General features: G+C 36.0%; 1 protein-coding gene across 1 annotated transcript; it reads right to left on the reverse strand.

Moving 5' to 3' along the window:
• Nucleotides 1-541: 541 nt before the first annotated feature.
• stxbp3 (syntaxin binding protein 3) lies at nt 542-18,431 on the reverse strand. The gene is made up of 19 exons (XM_032572266.1): nt 18,320-18,431; nt 17,202-17,251; nt 17,003-17,084; nt 14,539-14,615; nt 14,388-14,460; nt 14,208-14,308; nt 12,635-12,780; nt 10,385-10,475; nt 9,526-9,650; nt 9,329-9,427; nt 9,184-9,241; nt 8,393-8,458; nt 8,204-8,284; nt 5,277-5,412; nt 5,034-5,143; nt 3,852-3,950; nt 3,475-3,560; nt 2,316-2,464; nt 542-1,226 (listed from the first exon to the last, which is right to left on the reverse strand). Exons 1-19 carry the CDS (start codon nt 18,363-18,365, stop codon nt 1,123-1,125), a joined length of 1,779 nt encoding a protein of 592 aa, XP_032428157.1. The 5' UTR covers nt 18,366-18,431; the 3' UTR covers nt 542-1,122.
• Between the last annotated feature and the right edge of the window lie 89 nt (nt 18,432-18,520).

Genomic DNA, 18,520 nt, shown 5'->3' on the forward strand with positions numbered 1-18,520 from the left:
ATATTGCCATGGTAGACAAGGAGAGCCCAATAAACTAGAATGTAGTCAATGAGTTTATTTTTTGTTCTTCACTGATATAATGTAATAAGTAAAACTCTTTCATATATTCTTAAAATGGATTGATATATTTCAAGCGTTTATTTAGAAGATGACAACTTACCAGTAGTGAAAACCCTAAAACCAACATCTCTGAAATCATAAACATACATAATGTCAAAAAAAAAAATTAAGATATTTAACACTTACGAAGTATCTGCACATATTGGACACAATTTTTTTAAAACTTTGTATCTATCATCTCTGCTACCTGCTACCACGGAAAACATGCAAAAACTGGTCAGCATCTATAAGGAGTTATTGCTGTAATGTCAAATATTTTATTAAGAGGGGTGTAAAAAATTTGCTACAAAAAAAGCTATTAAAAACAATTAGATGTTTTTTAAAGAATTGATGTGACGCAGCATATAGCAGATAATTCTTTTTGTTTGCATTCTCTCTGTTTTTATAATAAAAAAACAGCAGCAGGCATTGTACAAACGGCTGTCAGAGTTGAACCACTTCATCCATTTATTAGTCAGTTGTTCAATCCAAGAAAGGTGTAATTATTTTAAAACACTCATAATATATTAGGTGTTTATAAACAGCAGTGATCAGAAAAGGCAAGACGACAAAGCAGACACTCAGTGCATACATACAGTATATACATCAACTTTGTGCTTTTATTTTCCCACAACTGTCATGGGCTATTCAACTTGTAACATTATCAGCATCTTTCTTTAAGGTCAAAGGTTAGCAGAATAATGCATTATGGATACTTTTTTTTAACATAAACTTGCTTCTAGTCAAATTAGGTTAGTTAATTTTAAAATTAATCCATTTGATTTAACAGTACAAAGCTACATACATTATAAACAGACTGTATTCTGACCAAAAAACAAAGAAATTCTGCCAGGCAAAATGAAACATTAAAGGATAATTTGTCAATACCGTCACTATAAATGTGCATAAAGTAAAATAAAAGACAACAATAAGCTACAGGTGAATTCCCTTCAGTTTTCCAATCAGGAAGTTGAGGTGAGTGCAGGGCTGAGTGATATGAGATGAAGTAACATGGGGGATTTCTCAGGCGTTGCTCCTTTCCTCTATTGTAAAGGTTTCCATTGGACCTTTGCTCAGGGCTTTGATGTCTTCCAGCAAACTGATGGGGGTCAAGATATGAGAAGAGCCTGTAGAAAGATACAAATGATTCATTTTGAGTTCTCATTGGCACCAGCAGGGGGCAAAAATCTAAAATAAACTAGGAGGAACAATTAAGCAGGTCATAAAAAGCATGAAAGGGGATCTATTATGCAAAATTCATATTTTACATGTTTAAGTTTTTTCATTTTCGTCTCAAATGCTTTTAAAACAGGCCAAGCACTTAAAAATAAACACCCAGATGGTTTGTGGCAATAAGTTAATTAGTTAGTTAAAGTCACAAATTACTACCTAGCAACTTCAACAAAGCCCAGCCTATCCCAAGAGGAGCTCCAGCATGTTTGGTCAGTTGGTCAAATTAAGTACTTTATCTTTTAAGTTGCTTTTAGACATTAGAGTTACAAGGTTAATGTATGTCAAAGCAAATTAAACATTTTACACATTTTTATTCTTCCACTTGGGTCTCAACTGTTCTAAAAACAGATCAAGAGCTTGAAAAAATTCCTTCCTGCTGTTTTTTGGAAATGAATTCATGTATTTTGGTGTCTGGAATACGAGCTGTTTCAAAACCTTTCAATTGTTAAGTCACAAAATCAATGGTCGCTGCACCATTTACCTAGCAAACCCAAACCCAGCCCAGCCCAGTTACCTAGCAACCCAATTAGAGTTCCAGCACGTTTGATCAACTGGTATTATTGCTGTCTGTGCTGTACAATGGCTGTTGGAAAAGACAAGTATTTTGATGACCTATTATCCAGAAACCACTTGCTGCATTCTTGTTGGTTGTGCAGGAGGCTCCACTAATGCTTTTCAAAGTTGTACAGAGGTATAACTGCACATCTGTTTGAGGTCATTTTCATGTGCAAATGTAAACGTAGAGTTTGGGGATGATGCCCGCAGGAGCTCATTTGGTTTTAAAGTGACAAGAGGCCCTAAAACAGCTCATTTTGAGAGATTTTGTGCTGCTGTAATGGACATGGTTCGTATCGCCCATCGACCTATCCAGGCCTGTTCAAGGAAGCACAATAGGTCACATTTAAGGCAAAATTGAAGTTGACTGAATGGCAAAAACAGATCATCTCCAGAGAAATAGAGTTGTTTTAAAGAGGAATACTAACCCACGATGACCTCACAGGATTTCACCGCCTGGGTGACCTCGTAAGCGCAGCGCATCTCAGAGTAAGTGATGCCCCCAATAACAAAGATGATGAGGCGTGAACCAGTGCGGCGATCATCCTGGGTGCTGGGTTTGTTCCTCTGGCGGGCGCTGAAGAACATACATGTTAGGAAATTTAGGAGTTCAAGCAAAAGAACAAGTCTATTCCAAAAACAAAAGAAAAGACATTTTGGCTCTCAGTCCAGCCAAATAAAGTTTGTTTAGAGTCACAAATGTTACATGACTGATCATTTGTGAGAAATACCTATGCTAGGTAATGTGCTGCTATTTTTAAAGAGCCACTGTTGTTTGTTACTATTGTTAGGTTTTATGATAAAGGTTTAAAGGGTAAAACTTTGGTAAAAATCAATACATGTTCTTCAATGGAATGTTAATATTTGTGGAAACACACCTGTAGATTCCAATATAAAGACAAAAAAAAAATATCAACATATAAAAACTGCTAAAACCTGAATTTGTTATTATATCCTTATTTTAAAATATTAGTTGGGCACTTTATAATTTCTAGCTGGAGTTACTGGGCACCACTGTGGGAGGTCTAAAGAGCCCTAAAGTTACTTTTAAAGTACAAATGCAGATCATCAGAGGTGCAAGTAAACATAAATGAAAAATGAATCCCGGACAAGCCCCCATTCGTTACCAACTTGGCTTATAGTTGGCAACAAAATAGGAGAATCCACAGATAAACCTGACTTACTGAAATTTATTTGTCAAAAAAACTGTTCACTGTGAAAAGAAGAGATGATTATGTCAATAATAGAAAAAACATTACTAACCCAATCACCACATTATAGGGAGAAATAAACATGCCAAACACAAAGCCCTGCATATTCAAATTGTGAAATAAGATCAGACTAAAACTGAAATACTTGTGACTGCTCCTGCCTTTGAAAACATTGAAAATCTTTTTAAATTAATGACCGTTAGCGTGACAACTTGCCACCTTTAAGCCTACAAGTGTTTAAAACTGGGTTTTTGTGGCATTAGTTTGCTAAATATCTGGACAATTTTACTTATTACGCACAATTCTTTTGATCTTGCTGTTTTGATGTTGAAATATTTGAATGATGAATATCAATAGTTTTTTCCTGATGACCCACCTGACGGCGCCGGAGCCGTTCCAGGCAGCGGGACACTCTGATTGGTGCGGCCAGTCTCTGGAGTCCAGTTTGTTCTCCACAGCATCCTGAAAATAATACATGTTTTACATTATTTTCTGCAATCTGAATTTTGTAATAGATTACCATTGGGGGATTCCTTGAACTCTCAGTTCCCCATTAATGTCTGCAGAGTGAATTTAAAAAATGTTCAGAGATGATTTTTATTCTTCCTTTTTCTTTTTGCTTGACAGATTTCATAAATTAAAGCCAGGAAAGTTGCCAGAAAGCCTGGAAGCTGTGTTTCACAGTGGATTTTTCTCTTTCTTTATAAACAATGATGTGACCAACAGGTTGTTGTGTTTCATTCGCTCTCTGACCTCCATCACGTCTTTGATGACTGGAGTCCATCTGGAAAGGTTGTACGTCTCATCTTGGGATCGATCTCTTCGGTTTGGTTTGCGGGAGAAGAAACTGGGCTGAACACAACAGAACAAAGATGAGCAATATGGTGGTTAAAGTGTGGCCTGGGGGCCATTTGGGGCCCCTGGAATAGTTCTGTGAGGCCCACAACTGCTTTTTTACAACACTTTAGGGTGACATTTTTCCTCAAAAATTAAAAATACTTTAAAGGGGCAGTATTATGTGTTTTTTGTGAACATAGCACAATCAAGTATGTTAACTTGTGTTATTATGAAAATGAGACAAGTAACTTTTCAGCAAGATATTAGCGATTATTTTAAGTCAATACTTCCTTACAATTGATGAAAATGTACTTGATCCATTGGTACTTTTTCATCAATATTTAGGAATTATCAACTTAAAACAAGCTCCTATTTCTTGCTGAAAAGTTACTTGTAAATTAGTCTTGTGTTATTTTAAGTGAACTAAGATATTTGCATTAGAAAATAGACCGAAAATACTTTTGTTTTTGCAGAGTGGCTCCTCTATTAACCTCATTACCACTTTTTTAGCAGTGTTTCACTGAGACGTAGCTCCTACAATGAGCTCAGCAGATTAACAATTTCACCAGGTGTTTGCCAATTGCTGGTGGCTAGTCTGAAGGAGCTGAGTGGGTGAGGAGCTCGAAGGCGGGGCTTGGTCCAACCAGGCGTTTTGAACAGCTGCATGATAGCCATGGAGATAAAAGATGAAAGAACCAAGGCAACACTAAAAATGTTCTTGCTTAATTTTCTGGCTTTTAGGAAATCTAAATCATTTTATTCATTTTGTAAACAAGAAAAGTTTTGGGATTTAATTTCAAACAGCGAGAAAATTTTGACTTTTTATTAGTTGTATGAAAATATCTGGTTTTAACTTTAAAAAATTTTTTTTTCCAAATTTAGGCTTTCTATTAAACGTTACAAAAACTGCAGCTTGAATATGAAGCACTTTCAAGGATTTGTGCAGAAATCCAGCACTTTCCTAATTGAAATTCAAGCATTTTCAAGCACCTGTACAAACCCTGAAATTACAGGTTCTGAGCTCCAAACAGAATAAAAACGTCGTTGTTTATTTTTAAATCACAGCTTAGAGTGAAAGGATAAAACTTTTGCTCATACCGATGTGGTGATGATGGGGACGCCCAGTTCTTTCCAGTTCAGGATAAACTCTCGTTCGTCCTCGATTTTAACGTGCTGGATAAATTTGTTCAGGTTTTCATCCGTCGTTCCTGTTTACACACAACAAAGCAGAATCAATAAAACATCGATTCAACATTTTACAAAACATAAAACAAACTGTACTGTACTAATTCATTGCAGTCAATGGAGGCTGGGCTTTGCAGGGTGAGATGAATGTTTTACCGCTCAGGCTGAAGATGTAGAGCAGCACGGCTCTGATCTTGTCATGTTTGCTGAACGGGTTGAGTAGCACCGGCAGCAGAGTCCTCATTGGGTCTTTCACCTTTGTCCCGTCCACGTCAGAACCGACAGCGAGGTCCTACACAAGAGAGACAAACATTTAACCTCCTAAAAATACAAATATTATCCAACGGGTCAAAACTGATGGCGCGTGAGCCACATCAGGTACGCTGTAGCTTTTTATGTGGTCCTCTGGACACCACAGGGACATGATAAAATATCATTATTTTATTAAAATATTTGATCAAGTCAAAGCAGTTTTTATCCCTTTAATGCCAAATTACATCAATCAGTCTCTCCAGTTTTCTATAATTCTATGATTTACTTATCTTAAGGATGCACAATATATCTGCACTAACATTGGTATCATCCGATATTTCTCATTTTTTTAACATTGTCAAGAAAATCCGAGCTCATCCCACTTCCCCATGCTGGAGATTTTAGTTTAGCAGTAATAATAAATAAAGTTATCTTTAAAATGAATCACTCAAGTGACATCTAGGCCCAGCAGTAGACTTAGGTGTCAATAAAATAAATCTGGTTGTGTGTGTTGTTTTTGTCTCATGCAAACTTTGCTTTAATTCCACTTTTTTCTATCTAATCATAAGAAATCATAGTCAGACAGAGAGAGTCATTAAACAGGAAAAGCAGGTTTCCTGGAAAAAGAGGAAGTTTCCAGCCTGTAGATTTATAAAAATAGCTGAGACTATTCCTTATTTTAAAGGTAAAGTTTTAAAGAATGAAATCTAAACATTTTGAGTAATTTGATAAGATTCAAAGTAAAATACTTATATTAATATTGGTTTACTTGTAATAATACTTAAACTTACATTTGTGGGAACACATCGATATCAAACCGATAAATAAAACTGGGGCGATATGAACAACCAATATTTATTGTTATTTTTTTATTATCCAAAAGGGCCAAAACGGTAGTGAAAAATATAAAGTATAGCTAAATATCAGTTACTGGACATAACAGCAATACTAACACCAGCTATAGGTCAAAATTTTTATATCGATGCCTTCCTAATTTATTTAATTTTCCTTTTGGATCAATAAAGTATTTTTGAATTTCACTGTGCCAATTTGTGCCAATTTATCATTGTGACTTTATTGCTAGTTTTGTGCAAAAATGCTCAAAGACATTGTGTTAAAGTTATACTAACTCCAACCTCCAGGTGGCAGTATTTCTTCTACTCCATAGCTGCCTCAATCTTACTTGATGTCAAGTTAAAGTATGTGATTCATGCAGTGAGTAACAAAAAGTCACATTCCTGAAACATTTTTTGCAAATATTTACAATTAGCACCAGAAAATGAGTGATTCTGATTACAAAGATTTATAAAACAATTACAGAATTCTGTAGGGGTAGATCAGTGCGAAAAGATGTTCAGTATTTAATTTAAATAGTCGTCAAATGCAGACACAGATAATTATTATTATTTTAAGTTTGTTAATGGGTTTTATCAACACATTCTGGCACAACCAGCCCTTTAAGAACATTTCTGATTTTGGTATTTTCCAAAATAAAAATGAGTTTGACAAACCCTACTCTACAACTGTTCTAGATCTAAAATGAGGAATTAAATGGCCGGGTAATTTCCCACACAAGTGTAATGTAAGAGAATATTTTGAAACATAATTTCACATAAACCACAGGCGAAATTCAGGAACAGAAACAAAAAGCCAATTCACACACGTCTGTGGAAACATACAACCAAGAAAAGGAAGAGAAGATTTGGTCTTTCAATTCTATGCAAACTACAGAATAATTAAAATACAATCATAAAAACCATTTAAATTAGTAAAAAAAACAAAACTTGTTAGTATAGTTTTTGACACTTTCCACTTCCCGTATTTCATTTCCATCCAATCTTATGGATTTTTCACTAATAGGCCACTTTTTTCCCGCTATTCACAATTGCTAAAAGAAAACATCTTCTAAAAAACAAATGAATTAATGAAGTGAAAAAAATATTTGTATAAACTTAATTCATACTAAATTACTCAAGAAAAACCTGCAAAACCAAATGATCGAAAAGTAGGGTTGAGCCTTTATCGTATCGTTAATCATTTATCATGAAAGATTCTTCATAAGATTTTTGATTGATTGATCACAATAAATTCAAAAAAAATTCTCTCTATCTTCTCTATTTTAATTTTCTCAACTTTATTCCATGACAGCATCAATAAATACCAGTAAATTAGATTAAATGAAGTCTCTATCTTCAGGTTAGTGATATAAGTCGTACTTCTGTAAATATGTGGCGGGCTGAAGAAACTTATTTCAAGTGGAAATGTTTTTCAAAAGCAGCATTTTCTTTTGTGACGCTATGAATTCTGTGCCTAAAAAAAAAAGAAGTTATATTGTTCTTTTGTCATAATTTTTGTGGCTATCTCAATAGTACTACAAAATATTGTGAAAAAACTCTAAGTCCATATCCTTCTCAAAGAGTCATATCAAAACAGAGGAAGAGCGCTAATGCTAATATTAGCATGCTAACATTAGCCCTCTGTATTCTGCAGAAACCCAAAGTTTCTGCAGAATACTTCCAACACAAAGCTCATAAGCACAGACTGCTAAAAACTCTACAGCTATACATGTGTACCCAGTCTGACATTCCTCTGGACTGAAATGATACATGAAGAAATGTTAGAACGTTACAGCAACTTCCTGAAACCATGGAAATCCAATGTTTGAGTGGAGAAAACTATTCATCAGTAATGTCTGTAGTTGAAGTGCCTGTTGCGTTCATAAAAATAAACCTCTAGGACTGTTAAGATAAATTTATCTGAACCAATTAGTGGGTGTAGAATGCAAGAATTTAGCATAATTTCAAAATCAACCACAGTAAGTCCAGACAGACCTGCTCAGCTTTGCAGAGTTTCTCCACATTGTTTGAGAAATGTTTCATGCAGTCCTCAGCCAACTGCAGGTGAATTGTTTTCTAGTTGGGATCAAAACAACAGTTTTTATTCATTATTCTGAGATTCATTTATCATTACTTGTCCTTTATATTTACAGCTACATCATGAATGAAATAAAGTTCTCATACCTCGGTGACCTGCTTACGGAATGAGGGCATCTTCCTCATCATTTGTGACAAGTTGCTTAATGTGGTCTGAAAGGATTACACAAAAGTTTCAATTAGCAAATTACACCAGCCCTGTTTAGTCCACTATAGTTAAACTTTTGTTTGATTAATCAATCAAACTATAGTTTGATTAAATAACTCTAGCTTAGAAAGTTTTGGTTCGTTTGGGGAGTCGTGAATCAAACTGAAGCAAACCAAAAACACAAACTCCAGTCCGCCTACAAATCTCGGTCTCGGTTCGGTTGAAGTGAACTCTTTAGCGGTTTGAATGCATATATGAACGCCAAGCGGACCAGAGACTGTTCCAAAAGCACCAAGCGGACTACAACGCAGGGTGTTCTGGGTAAATACAACCAAAACAAACGTGCTAGTCTAGCGCTAGGAGCAGAAATGGCTCGTGATTTTTTACCAAAGATAGAGAAAGAGAAATCCTACAACTGTCTGACTCCATTTTTGTTTACATTTCGTGACGAAGCAAGTTTCAATCATGTCTTCTTCAGAGGGTTTTGTTGTTTCCTGTAGTGGGTCTTGGCGCAGCGCCCCCACGGGCGAGGAGGGGAACAGGTTTTGCAATTGGTTGTTTTAGTTTGACGCAGTGCAGTGTGAAAGTGAACTACAGCAATTGAAAATGGAGCAAATGTTGTAATTTTTATCCCCAATCAAACCAAATCTAACGAACTATCAGGTGTGATATTCCTCAGATTAAAACAAGTAGAGAAATTATAGAGACGGTAGACGCTCCAGCTCTTTACCTTCCCATCAGGCTGTTTCTTGCTGGCGGCTATTTCTTTCACCATCTTAGGGATCTGTCTATAACAAGGCAAAAGCAAAGAAAATAAATAAATAAGGAGAACCAGATGATGATGTACTGGTACGCTGAACAATGGGGAGACTTACTCTGAAACCTCGGCGATGTGATTGTGCCGTAGCCGCACCCACAGCATGTCGTCCTCGTTCAGCAGGGCTTCCTTATCCAAGCCGTCTTTGGACTTGTACCTGAATAAGTTCAACCACACAGCTGCGTTTAGCTGTCTGCAGCAAGCTGGGAGTCAGGAAATGATGTAGCTGGGAGCTGGAGTTAGGTAAAGCTTTACCAGTAGGTGTCGTTCTGGATATCAATGAGGTCATAGGCCATGGCCTGGTAGGTGAGCTCATGGAGGATGGGACTTACGGGGTCAAAACCTCTTTCTACTATCAGCAGCTGGGCCTGTGTCTTCTCCTGCCAGCAGAGGGAAAGTCAACCATTAAAGGTCACCCGTTATGCGTCGTTGAGCAGGTTAGGATATCTCTATCCAAAACGTTATTTTACACACAAAATCCTTCTTAGTCAGATTTCAATCTGCTCAGTTCTGCCTCAATGCTTACACTTGTGCGTGAAAATGGCTACAAACAGATATGCAATTACACCACCGTACATCTTTGAAAAGCCTTAATGGAGCCTCCTCCACAACCAACAAGAATGCAGCAAGTGGTTCCAGCAGCCATTTTCCAGCGCATACATAACGTGCTTGAGTTCCACTGTTGCTAGGTAACAGGGCTGGACTCAGCTGGGGTTGCTAGGTAACACTGCAGTGCCCATAAAATGTGACTTAATAATGTGGAGGTTTTTGAAACTTTAACTTTTTGTCAAAAAACAGCTGGGTGGGTTGTTTTTTTTTTGTTGTTTTTAAGCATTTAGGCCGTTTTTAGAAGCAGTTGAGACCTAAAAACATGCAAAATGTGAATTTTTGCATAACAGCTCCCCTTTAAAGCATCTGATTTACTTGTAAAAACAGTTTAATGTTTGGTAATGATACAAGTTTTACCCCCAAATTTCTGGGAAAAATACAGCTTTAGGCAAAGGAATAAATGTTACAATGCACAAAGATGGGCGTGAAAAACAAGACTTAGATTTACTCCCCAGGCCAAGGCCTGGCTTACTTTCTGTTATTCTTTGTTCAGCAGACGTCTCACCTTTTTCTTCCCACTGTCGTCCAACTCGTAGTGCCTGGCCAGCTTGTTGTCCACCAGCTCTGCTAGAGTTTTGGCGTTCAGCATGTTGTCTCTAGATGCAAGACATACTGTTATATGCAGGAGACGCTTACGAGACGTAAACAAGATAAAAAGTTATTAGTCAGTCAGCTACTTAAGACTTTGCTGAAACATTTTGAGCTCATTTTCAAAAAGTAAAAAAAAATCCAAAAGCACTTGTCAATTCTTATCACATACATCTCAAAGCCAGTGTCTGATTTTTTTTTAAAGTGAAGTTCTGTGGAGTTTGTTAAAGGAATTGTTTGGCATTTCATTTCAGACAGTAAAATCTTTATTTTCTTATTTAAAAAAAGAACTGAATTATTTGTTTAATTGTATCTTTTAATGTATTTCTAATATTGTATAAAAAGACTTAATTGCCTAGAGGAAAAACATGAAGAATGTGCCATTTTTAAATCCTATTAATCTCCAGAATAATCGATCAATCACTAAAATAATCGTTAGTTGATACGTAGAATCAATCAGAAATCTTTGATAGGTGACAAAGTTTTATTCTTTAAAAAAGTAACTGAATTACTTGGTTATTTGCATCTTTTAATGTATTTCTGTGTATTTTTTTTAAATCCCTTTACTTATCAAAATCATCAATATGTATTAATATGAGTTACACTAATATGTAATTGTTTGGGATCAAGAAAGTATTTTTGAACTTGAATAGATTGATCAATAACTAAAATAGTTGTAATAGACAAAGCCACAACTACAGTTTTAGTAAACAGAAAATAAGTTTATATCAAAGAATTAAGCTAATTTTAATCAAACTACCGTAGCTTGATTTTTTTCTTTTTTTTTTTTTGCTTCAGAAAACTTATGCACTTAGATGTCTGAAGGTATTTTTGTGCATTTTTTAGTAAGTTTTTATACACAACCACAACCATGACAATTTCTAAGATTGTCACAAAAGATGGTTAACTGCTAAAAATGGTAATTTTTTTTCAAGAATAGCACTGATTGGGCGTGCCGTGGTGGCGTAGGGGTTAGCGCGACCCACATTTGGAGGCCTCAAGTCCTCGACGCGGCTGTCGCGGGTTCGACTCCCGGACCCGGCGACATTTACCGCATGTCTTCCCCCCTCTCCCTCCCCCTTTCCTGTCAGCCTACTTCATGAAAAGGGACACTAGAGCCCACAAAAAGACCCCCTGGAGGGGTTACAAAAAAAAAAAAAAAAAAAAAAAAAAAAAAAAAGAATAGCACTGATTTAGTAACAATATAAAAAAGGCATTTGAAATAACAACAAAACAGCCAACAGTCCAGCAGCCATTTTATAGAGCATAAAGCGGTAAAACCAGCCGACCAAAGCCGGAGTTCTGCTTAGGTTGCTCGGTAACGGGGCTGGGCTTAGCTGGCGTTGCTAGGTAACAGCAACTCCAGCAGGACAGTTCAAATTAACATATTTTTAGGAATTTTATTTTATGCTTTGAAAATCCTTTTCTGATCCTTATAAAATGTGGAATGCATAAAGTGTCGCAGCTTTCTAAGTTTCAAAACCAACATTTTTCATGAACGGTCAGGGGCAGCAACATGTGGTTTGGTTTCCGATCGCACTTCCGACTTTATAGTTTGAAAGAAATATACGTGCTTTATTTCTTGCAAAAATATAGACAAAATAATAACTAAAAATCTCTGATAACTTAGATGAAAATGAAAGTTAACTTAATCTGATGTTCAAAAGGTGGTCAAAACCGTCACCACACCAAACATTTACCAAACTAAAGGCATTCGCCCCCCGGTGTGTCCTTAATCACTTAAATTAATAGGAAAAGTTATCAAAGTGATCTAAACAGTACCAAATATAAAAAATATTACAGATTTTGGTTCTAAACTAAGTGAAGTATATTCTAATTGACCAAAGAAAAACTAAATGGATGGAACTTATGATTTACAAAAATTCAACATAAATGACCACAAGATAAAATACTGAAATACTTTTCATGTTTCTTACTGACCTGGAAATGATTAAAACTTTTCAATAGACTGTAGCAACTCAGAAAACGTTCCTTTAACGGGAAGCGTTCATAACAAAACAAGTGATATCTATTAGAAATTTCGCCTGAAACTTTCTGGCAACAGTTTGGAAATATGTTTAAAAGAAATCCAACAAAAGACGAAGTTGTGCTCAGGGGCTGAGATGTGCTGTAACCTAAGCAGAGAAACCGACTCTTCTCTGCTTACTTCTTGTATCTGACTCCCGGGTATTCGTTCAGCGTGGCACACAGGGTGACGAGCTGGTCTGCCAGAGTCTCCAATGTCTTGCTTTTGTCCTGACTGTGAGGACTGTAGATTCTCCGGAAAGCCCCAGGATCGTCACATGTGAACACCTGAAAACCACGCAGGAGCAAATTGGGATCAGGTGGAATATCACTGAAAAGATGGTTATTTTTTCAGATATTCAAATGTTAAAAAGGGAAGCTCATTATTTTAGATTTATTACACAGATTCAGTCGTTTATGTCCAATAATTTTGATAATTATGCTAAGGTATGCTTGTCACATTAAGCAATAAATCAATTAATTGCATGATAAATTAAGTTGAGCCCAGTAATTTTAATTTAGACAACAATCATTAAAGAGATGCTGTTATTGAAAAGCTGCCATTTTGAAGTAGTTAGTTTGCACTACCTGCCCCTTTTGCATGTTTTTTCTGTCGAAGCTGAATTATTAATATTTTTTACAGCAATTTTAGTTAAAGAGACTTCATAATTCTTTTTTAATAATTGTTGTTTAGTTTATTTGGGGTATTTAAAATGTTTTCCAGTGTTTAGAAATTGAAGTTTTTGGGGGTTTTTTTATTTTGCGAGGTCATAGTTGCATAAATATGCCAGTATTATTATTATTATATTAATTGAGAATTGTGTGAAAATGACAATGCTATTGTTTATTGATATAAATTCTGGAACAATTTATTGTTCAGTGAAACTAGTTATGATGACATGTCTAATTACATCTAATGACAACCCTTTTTTTATTTGTCTTAGTTCAATGATGTGAGAAAAAAACCATTTACTGTTTATTCAGTCAGTATTTAATGCAGCTAATAAAAAATTTATTATGTACTTTTTACAAATTCAGAATGTTATAAAAAAGGTAGCCCTTTGTGTTATGGAGAGACGCTCTTGATACAATAAAAAACTCATGTTTTCAAGAAAATTGCCGCTTATCATTTAATCAACTGATAAGACCAATTGACTATAGATTAACTCATTAATCTGTAATATGCATCCCTAGATGCAACAGTTGTAGTCCATAATCCTTGAATGTTGAATAGGTTTTGTTTGAAAAGACTTTTATTTTTAAACCACACTTTTTTCTTCCACTCAACTTAATATTAATACAGCTATCTGACCAGCCAGCTCCTTCTCCAGTGACCTAAAGAAGTTAAAGTTTGGGTTTTGCACTAGCTGCAAGTCGTTTTAAATGATGACAAAGAAACTTTGACAGCATTCTGATTCATTTTAATTTCTAAAACCAGATTAAAATACAGAAATGGTAATAAAAGCAAACAGGAAACCTAAATGCAGAGACATTTCTTTCATTATTAAAAAGCAGGAAGCACACAAGATTGTTACATCATAACTTTAAGCAACCAACAGCCATAAAAGTTTCCCTCAGAAGGTGAAAATGCGTCTTTCTATGCGTTGTCTAAAAACATTACAACCTGCTATGTTTTCAAGAAAAAGAAACCCCTAAGAATAAAAAGAGGAACCAATTATTAAAAATTATAACAAAAGTAAGCTGAAACCATTTACCTGTGCTTCTTGTGGTAAGAAGGAAATGTTTATTTCCTTGCAGACCCGTATGTGCCTTGCACAGGAATTCTTCATCTTGTTGAAGAGGTCATCTGGACAGTCTGTGGAAACCAGACAAAACCGTCAACTTCAAGCCTGACATCCAGAAACGTCTTTTTATATAACCTGTAGGTTACTTACAGTCTGTAAAATAAACATAAGCTGATTTGTATTTAGGTTTGGACTTGAAGTCAGCTATAAAGGCGTCCACACACTGAAAACAAGAAATTTTCAGTCAAAATTCTTTCATAATAAAAGTTTATGCCGTTATATTAGGGTTATTACGGTAAACCTTGGAGGTTGGTGTCATGAAGTAGATGGCCTTCATTTCAGGGACAGGCTCCCTGCTTTTGAACAGATCCTCCACAACTAAACAGAGAAGACATAAACGTCAGAAAAATGCATCAAACAACAATATGTGTTTCAAACTCAAGGCGAGGGGGCCAAATCTGCACTGCCATAGCTTCTTATGTGGCCCTCTAGACTCCAGGGGAGCAGAAACCTTCAAGATAACAGTTACATGGTAAAATATTATTTTATCAATCAAATAAAAGCAGTTTTTATCTGCATACTGGCAAATTATTTCAATCAGTTCCTCCAGTTTCTTGCGATCCTTAAATAAAATCAACAGATTATTTTTTGTTATGCAAGTTTACTCCAAATTTTCTGCAAAAATATCAAAAACCTTGGGTTTACGTGATGCTACCTCCCACCTGCAGGTGGCAGCATTTCTTACTTCTACTACACTGTTGCCTCAGCCTAATCAACAAAATCACTTTTACTGTCATATATACAAGCAAAATTTCTTGCAAATTTTTCAGATTTGCCAAACATTTTTCCAAATTTTGTGGAAAAAAAAAAGAAATCACAAAATCCTGGAGGGACTGATCATTGTGAAAAGAGATTCTGTTTTATTTCATTTTAAAAACTTGGTTGAATGTAGACACAACTATTTATTAATACTTTAACAAGTTTTCTCTCCAGCTCTTGGTGAAGGCGGAAGGTTTTTTTCTCTGCTCCGTCCCTACTCTTAATTTACAACAGTTTTAGATCTAAAACACAGCTAGATCTAAAACTGTTTTTTAGATCAGTTTTCGCCCTGCTTTCTCTGTTTTTGTGCTGCTTTTCCAGAGCCTTTCTTTGCACATCGTCTGAATCTACAAATTATAGATCTGGTCAACTGGTCTTTCAGTGAAATTGATACAATTTTCAGAAGAAGACTGGATGCAGGAGAGCCCACATGTCCTACGGGGACATACCAGGCAGGATACACCCTGGATTTATTTATGAGAACAGGGTTTCTGCTGTTTGGAGCTTGCAGATTCCTGACATATCAACAAATCCGTGATGGATTATGCCGATTGACGAACACGCAGACTGACATACTGTGGGACAGAGGCGCAAGTTGGATGCGATTCTTGCAGAGACTCGAAGGCAACCTGTGGACCCTAAGACTCACTAGCAGGATAGAACTGATCTTGGAGAAGTTGCTAGTTCAGCCCGGCGGGAAAGACCACATAAATTTGGATGATTGGAATGAACAAAGTTATACCGATGAGACTTTAGGAGAGATTGAAATTTAAAATCTACCTGACCTAAAGCATTCTGTATCTGAACTGGCTCCCCTGTGTCAGCCTTGGCTGGATGTCTGTCTCAAATCTCCTGGAAGACATGTAAACATAACGCTCCTTCCCACCTCACTCCCTTCTGAAGTCATCCGTGTAACTGTGGAGCAGAGCGCTCCCAAGGACTTGCTCTTAGATAAGATCATCATATCAGACTGTTTCTTGGGAGACTGAGCTGCACGGTTCATGGTAATATGTATACACAGACACAGCAAACAGATGATCTCCGTGATTGTCACCACCTATCGCTGGCTCCATGTTTGTGCCTTATCTTGCTGTATGAATGTTGCCTATTTTTTCCTGACGTGTCATTTCTTTGCCCTCTCTGTTTAGTTTATTACTTTTATGAATCGTGGAGTTATTAATGTTTTTAGAAATTGTGGAGTACTCGTTACTTTAGACCAATATCTACTTTTTAGATTATTATCCAGAGAAACTCCTATTAGTTTATACAAGGAAACTCCTTCTAGCTTATAAATTATGGAGTACTTGTACTTATCTAGCAACCCAGACCAGGAATTAGAACAAACATAGAATCCAGAGAAACTATTTTTCTTTTCTATTAGTTTATCCAGAGAAACTCCTATTACTTCAGGGTTTCCCTCAGTGTATTATAAGCCTGGCAGGCCAGGTTTTACCTGTGCCCCCACCAGGCTTAGCATTGTTAATTTATTAGTTTTTTATGATCGCCTTAATCATTAAAAGGTATTCATCTTCAAGTCTTCCAAAAAAGCATAACTATCAAATAACATTTTTAAATTTCCTGTCAACTTTAAACATTTTTAACTCAAAAATGTTGAAACAGGGTTTACCTGCTCAGAGCACTAGAGAAGTCATCCATTCAGGGGGGGCAGCTGAATGAGTTCCCTAGCGCCCTGAGCACCGGGCTCAGCAGGTTTTCTGGGGGAAACCCTGTAGTTCATAAATTGTAGAGAACCTTTTGTTTTTCTCTTGTTATCGTTTGTATTTCCTCTAACTCATATAAAGTCCTTTGAACTGCCTTGTTTCTGAAAATGTGCTATGTTAATAAAATTATCTCACCTTACACTGAGGCCTAATCAACTCTTAATTCATAATCTTGATGAATTATCTCCTTTACAACAAAGTCTGAAAGCAAATATCATGACCTACTTGTTATCCTCTCCTCCATCAGGTCTGACATTTTGCAGCATGATGAGAGAAGCTTGGTGGTGAATGGGTCTAAAATCAGAATCTGTGAACAGAAATTCAAAGCAACCAGTAAATACCAATTCTGGCCTAAATTACTGTTGTACAGTCAAGTCTAAAAGTTTGTTTTGAGTCATAATACATGGAAAATTTCTGTTCCTACCTTCCATACTCCAGATTTTTTGCAGTCTGCAATTATTGTCTCTTTTATTCCTGCAGAGGCACAGAATATCAGTTATCACACAAAACCAAAAGTCAACTCAAAAGCCAACATGCTGAGTGCAAAACTCCAGTTGGTAAATTATGGCAATATTTAGTCAATATTATGTACAATCACCAATTATGATCTAAACAAATAATTTGGCCTTTATCTAATCTAAAATATGTATTTTTTATGTTAAAAATCTCATCCTACTCAGCTGCATATTTCTTTTTAATCTGAGTATTACTAATTAATATTTTTAATAACCACCGTTTATTTTTGTTACTGTTCATTTGCCCTTTAATATATGGTGTCCTATCCTATTTTTATATATTTCGCTTACCTTTGTGTCATTCTGAATTATTTAATTTGCCTTTCACTTTGCTCAATCAAAAACTTTCATTCTGTCATTAAAGAGAGATTGAAACATAAAATTTTAGACTGTATACATTTTAACATTAGATTCTGCTTTTCAAAGTAAAGTTTTTTGTTCTTTTAATGTCAGTCCATTAATTTGTTCAGATTCCCCGGAGGATCAATGGTACTGTGTAAACAGATCACCAGACCGTTTTTTAATGTAAAGCACTTTGAAATGCCTTGTTGCTGAAATGTGCTTTACAAATACAATTTGATTGATTGATTCAATACAACAACAAACCCTGGCCGTTCTCCTCCATCAAGCTCCATTATTAACCAATATTGATTGGATATTCATTCAACTTTACGGGAAGTTAGGAGGAGAAAAGGAAATGATTATTTCAACGCTGTCAGACATATACAAACGTTGCTTTTCCAAAAGCCTACAAAAGTTTTATAAATAAAGAAACTCGCTAATCTCAGCCATCTTGCTTTGTTATCACAACGTGCTCATCTTTAATCGGAGCAAACTTGAGAAGGTGACAGCAAGTATGTTTCAGTCAGTCGTGGCTTTTTCTCAGGGAACAAGGTGGGGCTCCAAGCGACATATAAAATGACTTTACGGCCGCTACTTTTAGACAAAAGTCGGAAAATTAGTCAGCACAATTACCGAGTCAAGTTTACGTAAACTATAACTGCGTAAAAACAGTAGGGAAACTTACTTTTCCAAACGATTCGCTTAAGCCCGTGATCCGAGACTGCTGCCATCTTGTTTTCCTCTCTTTTTTTTTTTTTCCACTATTGTGCCTCTTTTTCCGGTCGGTTTGACGCACGCTAGATTGCGTCACAAAGGGCGCGACGGGGTGATTCTGTAGTTTTTTTAATTGAACCTGAAGGGAAAGAAAATTACAGACTCCCTTTCA

The sequence above is a fragment of the Xiphophorus hellerii genome, chromosome 9 (genome assembly GCF_003331165.1).
Source record: "Xiphophorus hellerii strain 12219 chromosome 9, Xiphophorus_hellerii-4.1, whole genome shotgun sequence".
Lineage (NCBI taxonomy): Eukaryota > Metazoa > Chordata > Actinopteri > Cyprinodontiformes > Poeciliidae > Xiphophorus > Xiphophorus hellerii.

Bases quoted from the DNA above. Each gene is read 5' to 3' on its own strand.
- stxbp3 (XM_032572266.1), bottom strand. From the start codon at position 18,365: ATGGCAGCAGTCTCGGATCACGGGCTTAAGCGAATCGTTTGGAAAA. The intron at 17,252-18,319 runs GTAAGTTTCCCT...GTGCCTCTGCAG, and splicing joins TAAGCGAATCGTTTGGAAAA to GAATAAAAGAGACAATAATT. The intron at 1,227-2,315 runs GTTAGTATTCCT...ATCTTTCTACAG, and splicing joins ATCCTGTGAGGTCATCGTGG to GCTCTTCTCATATCTTGACC.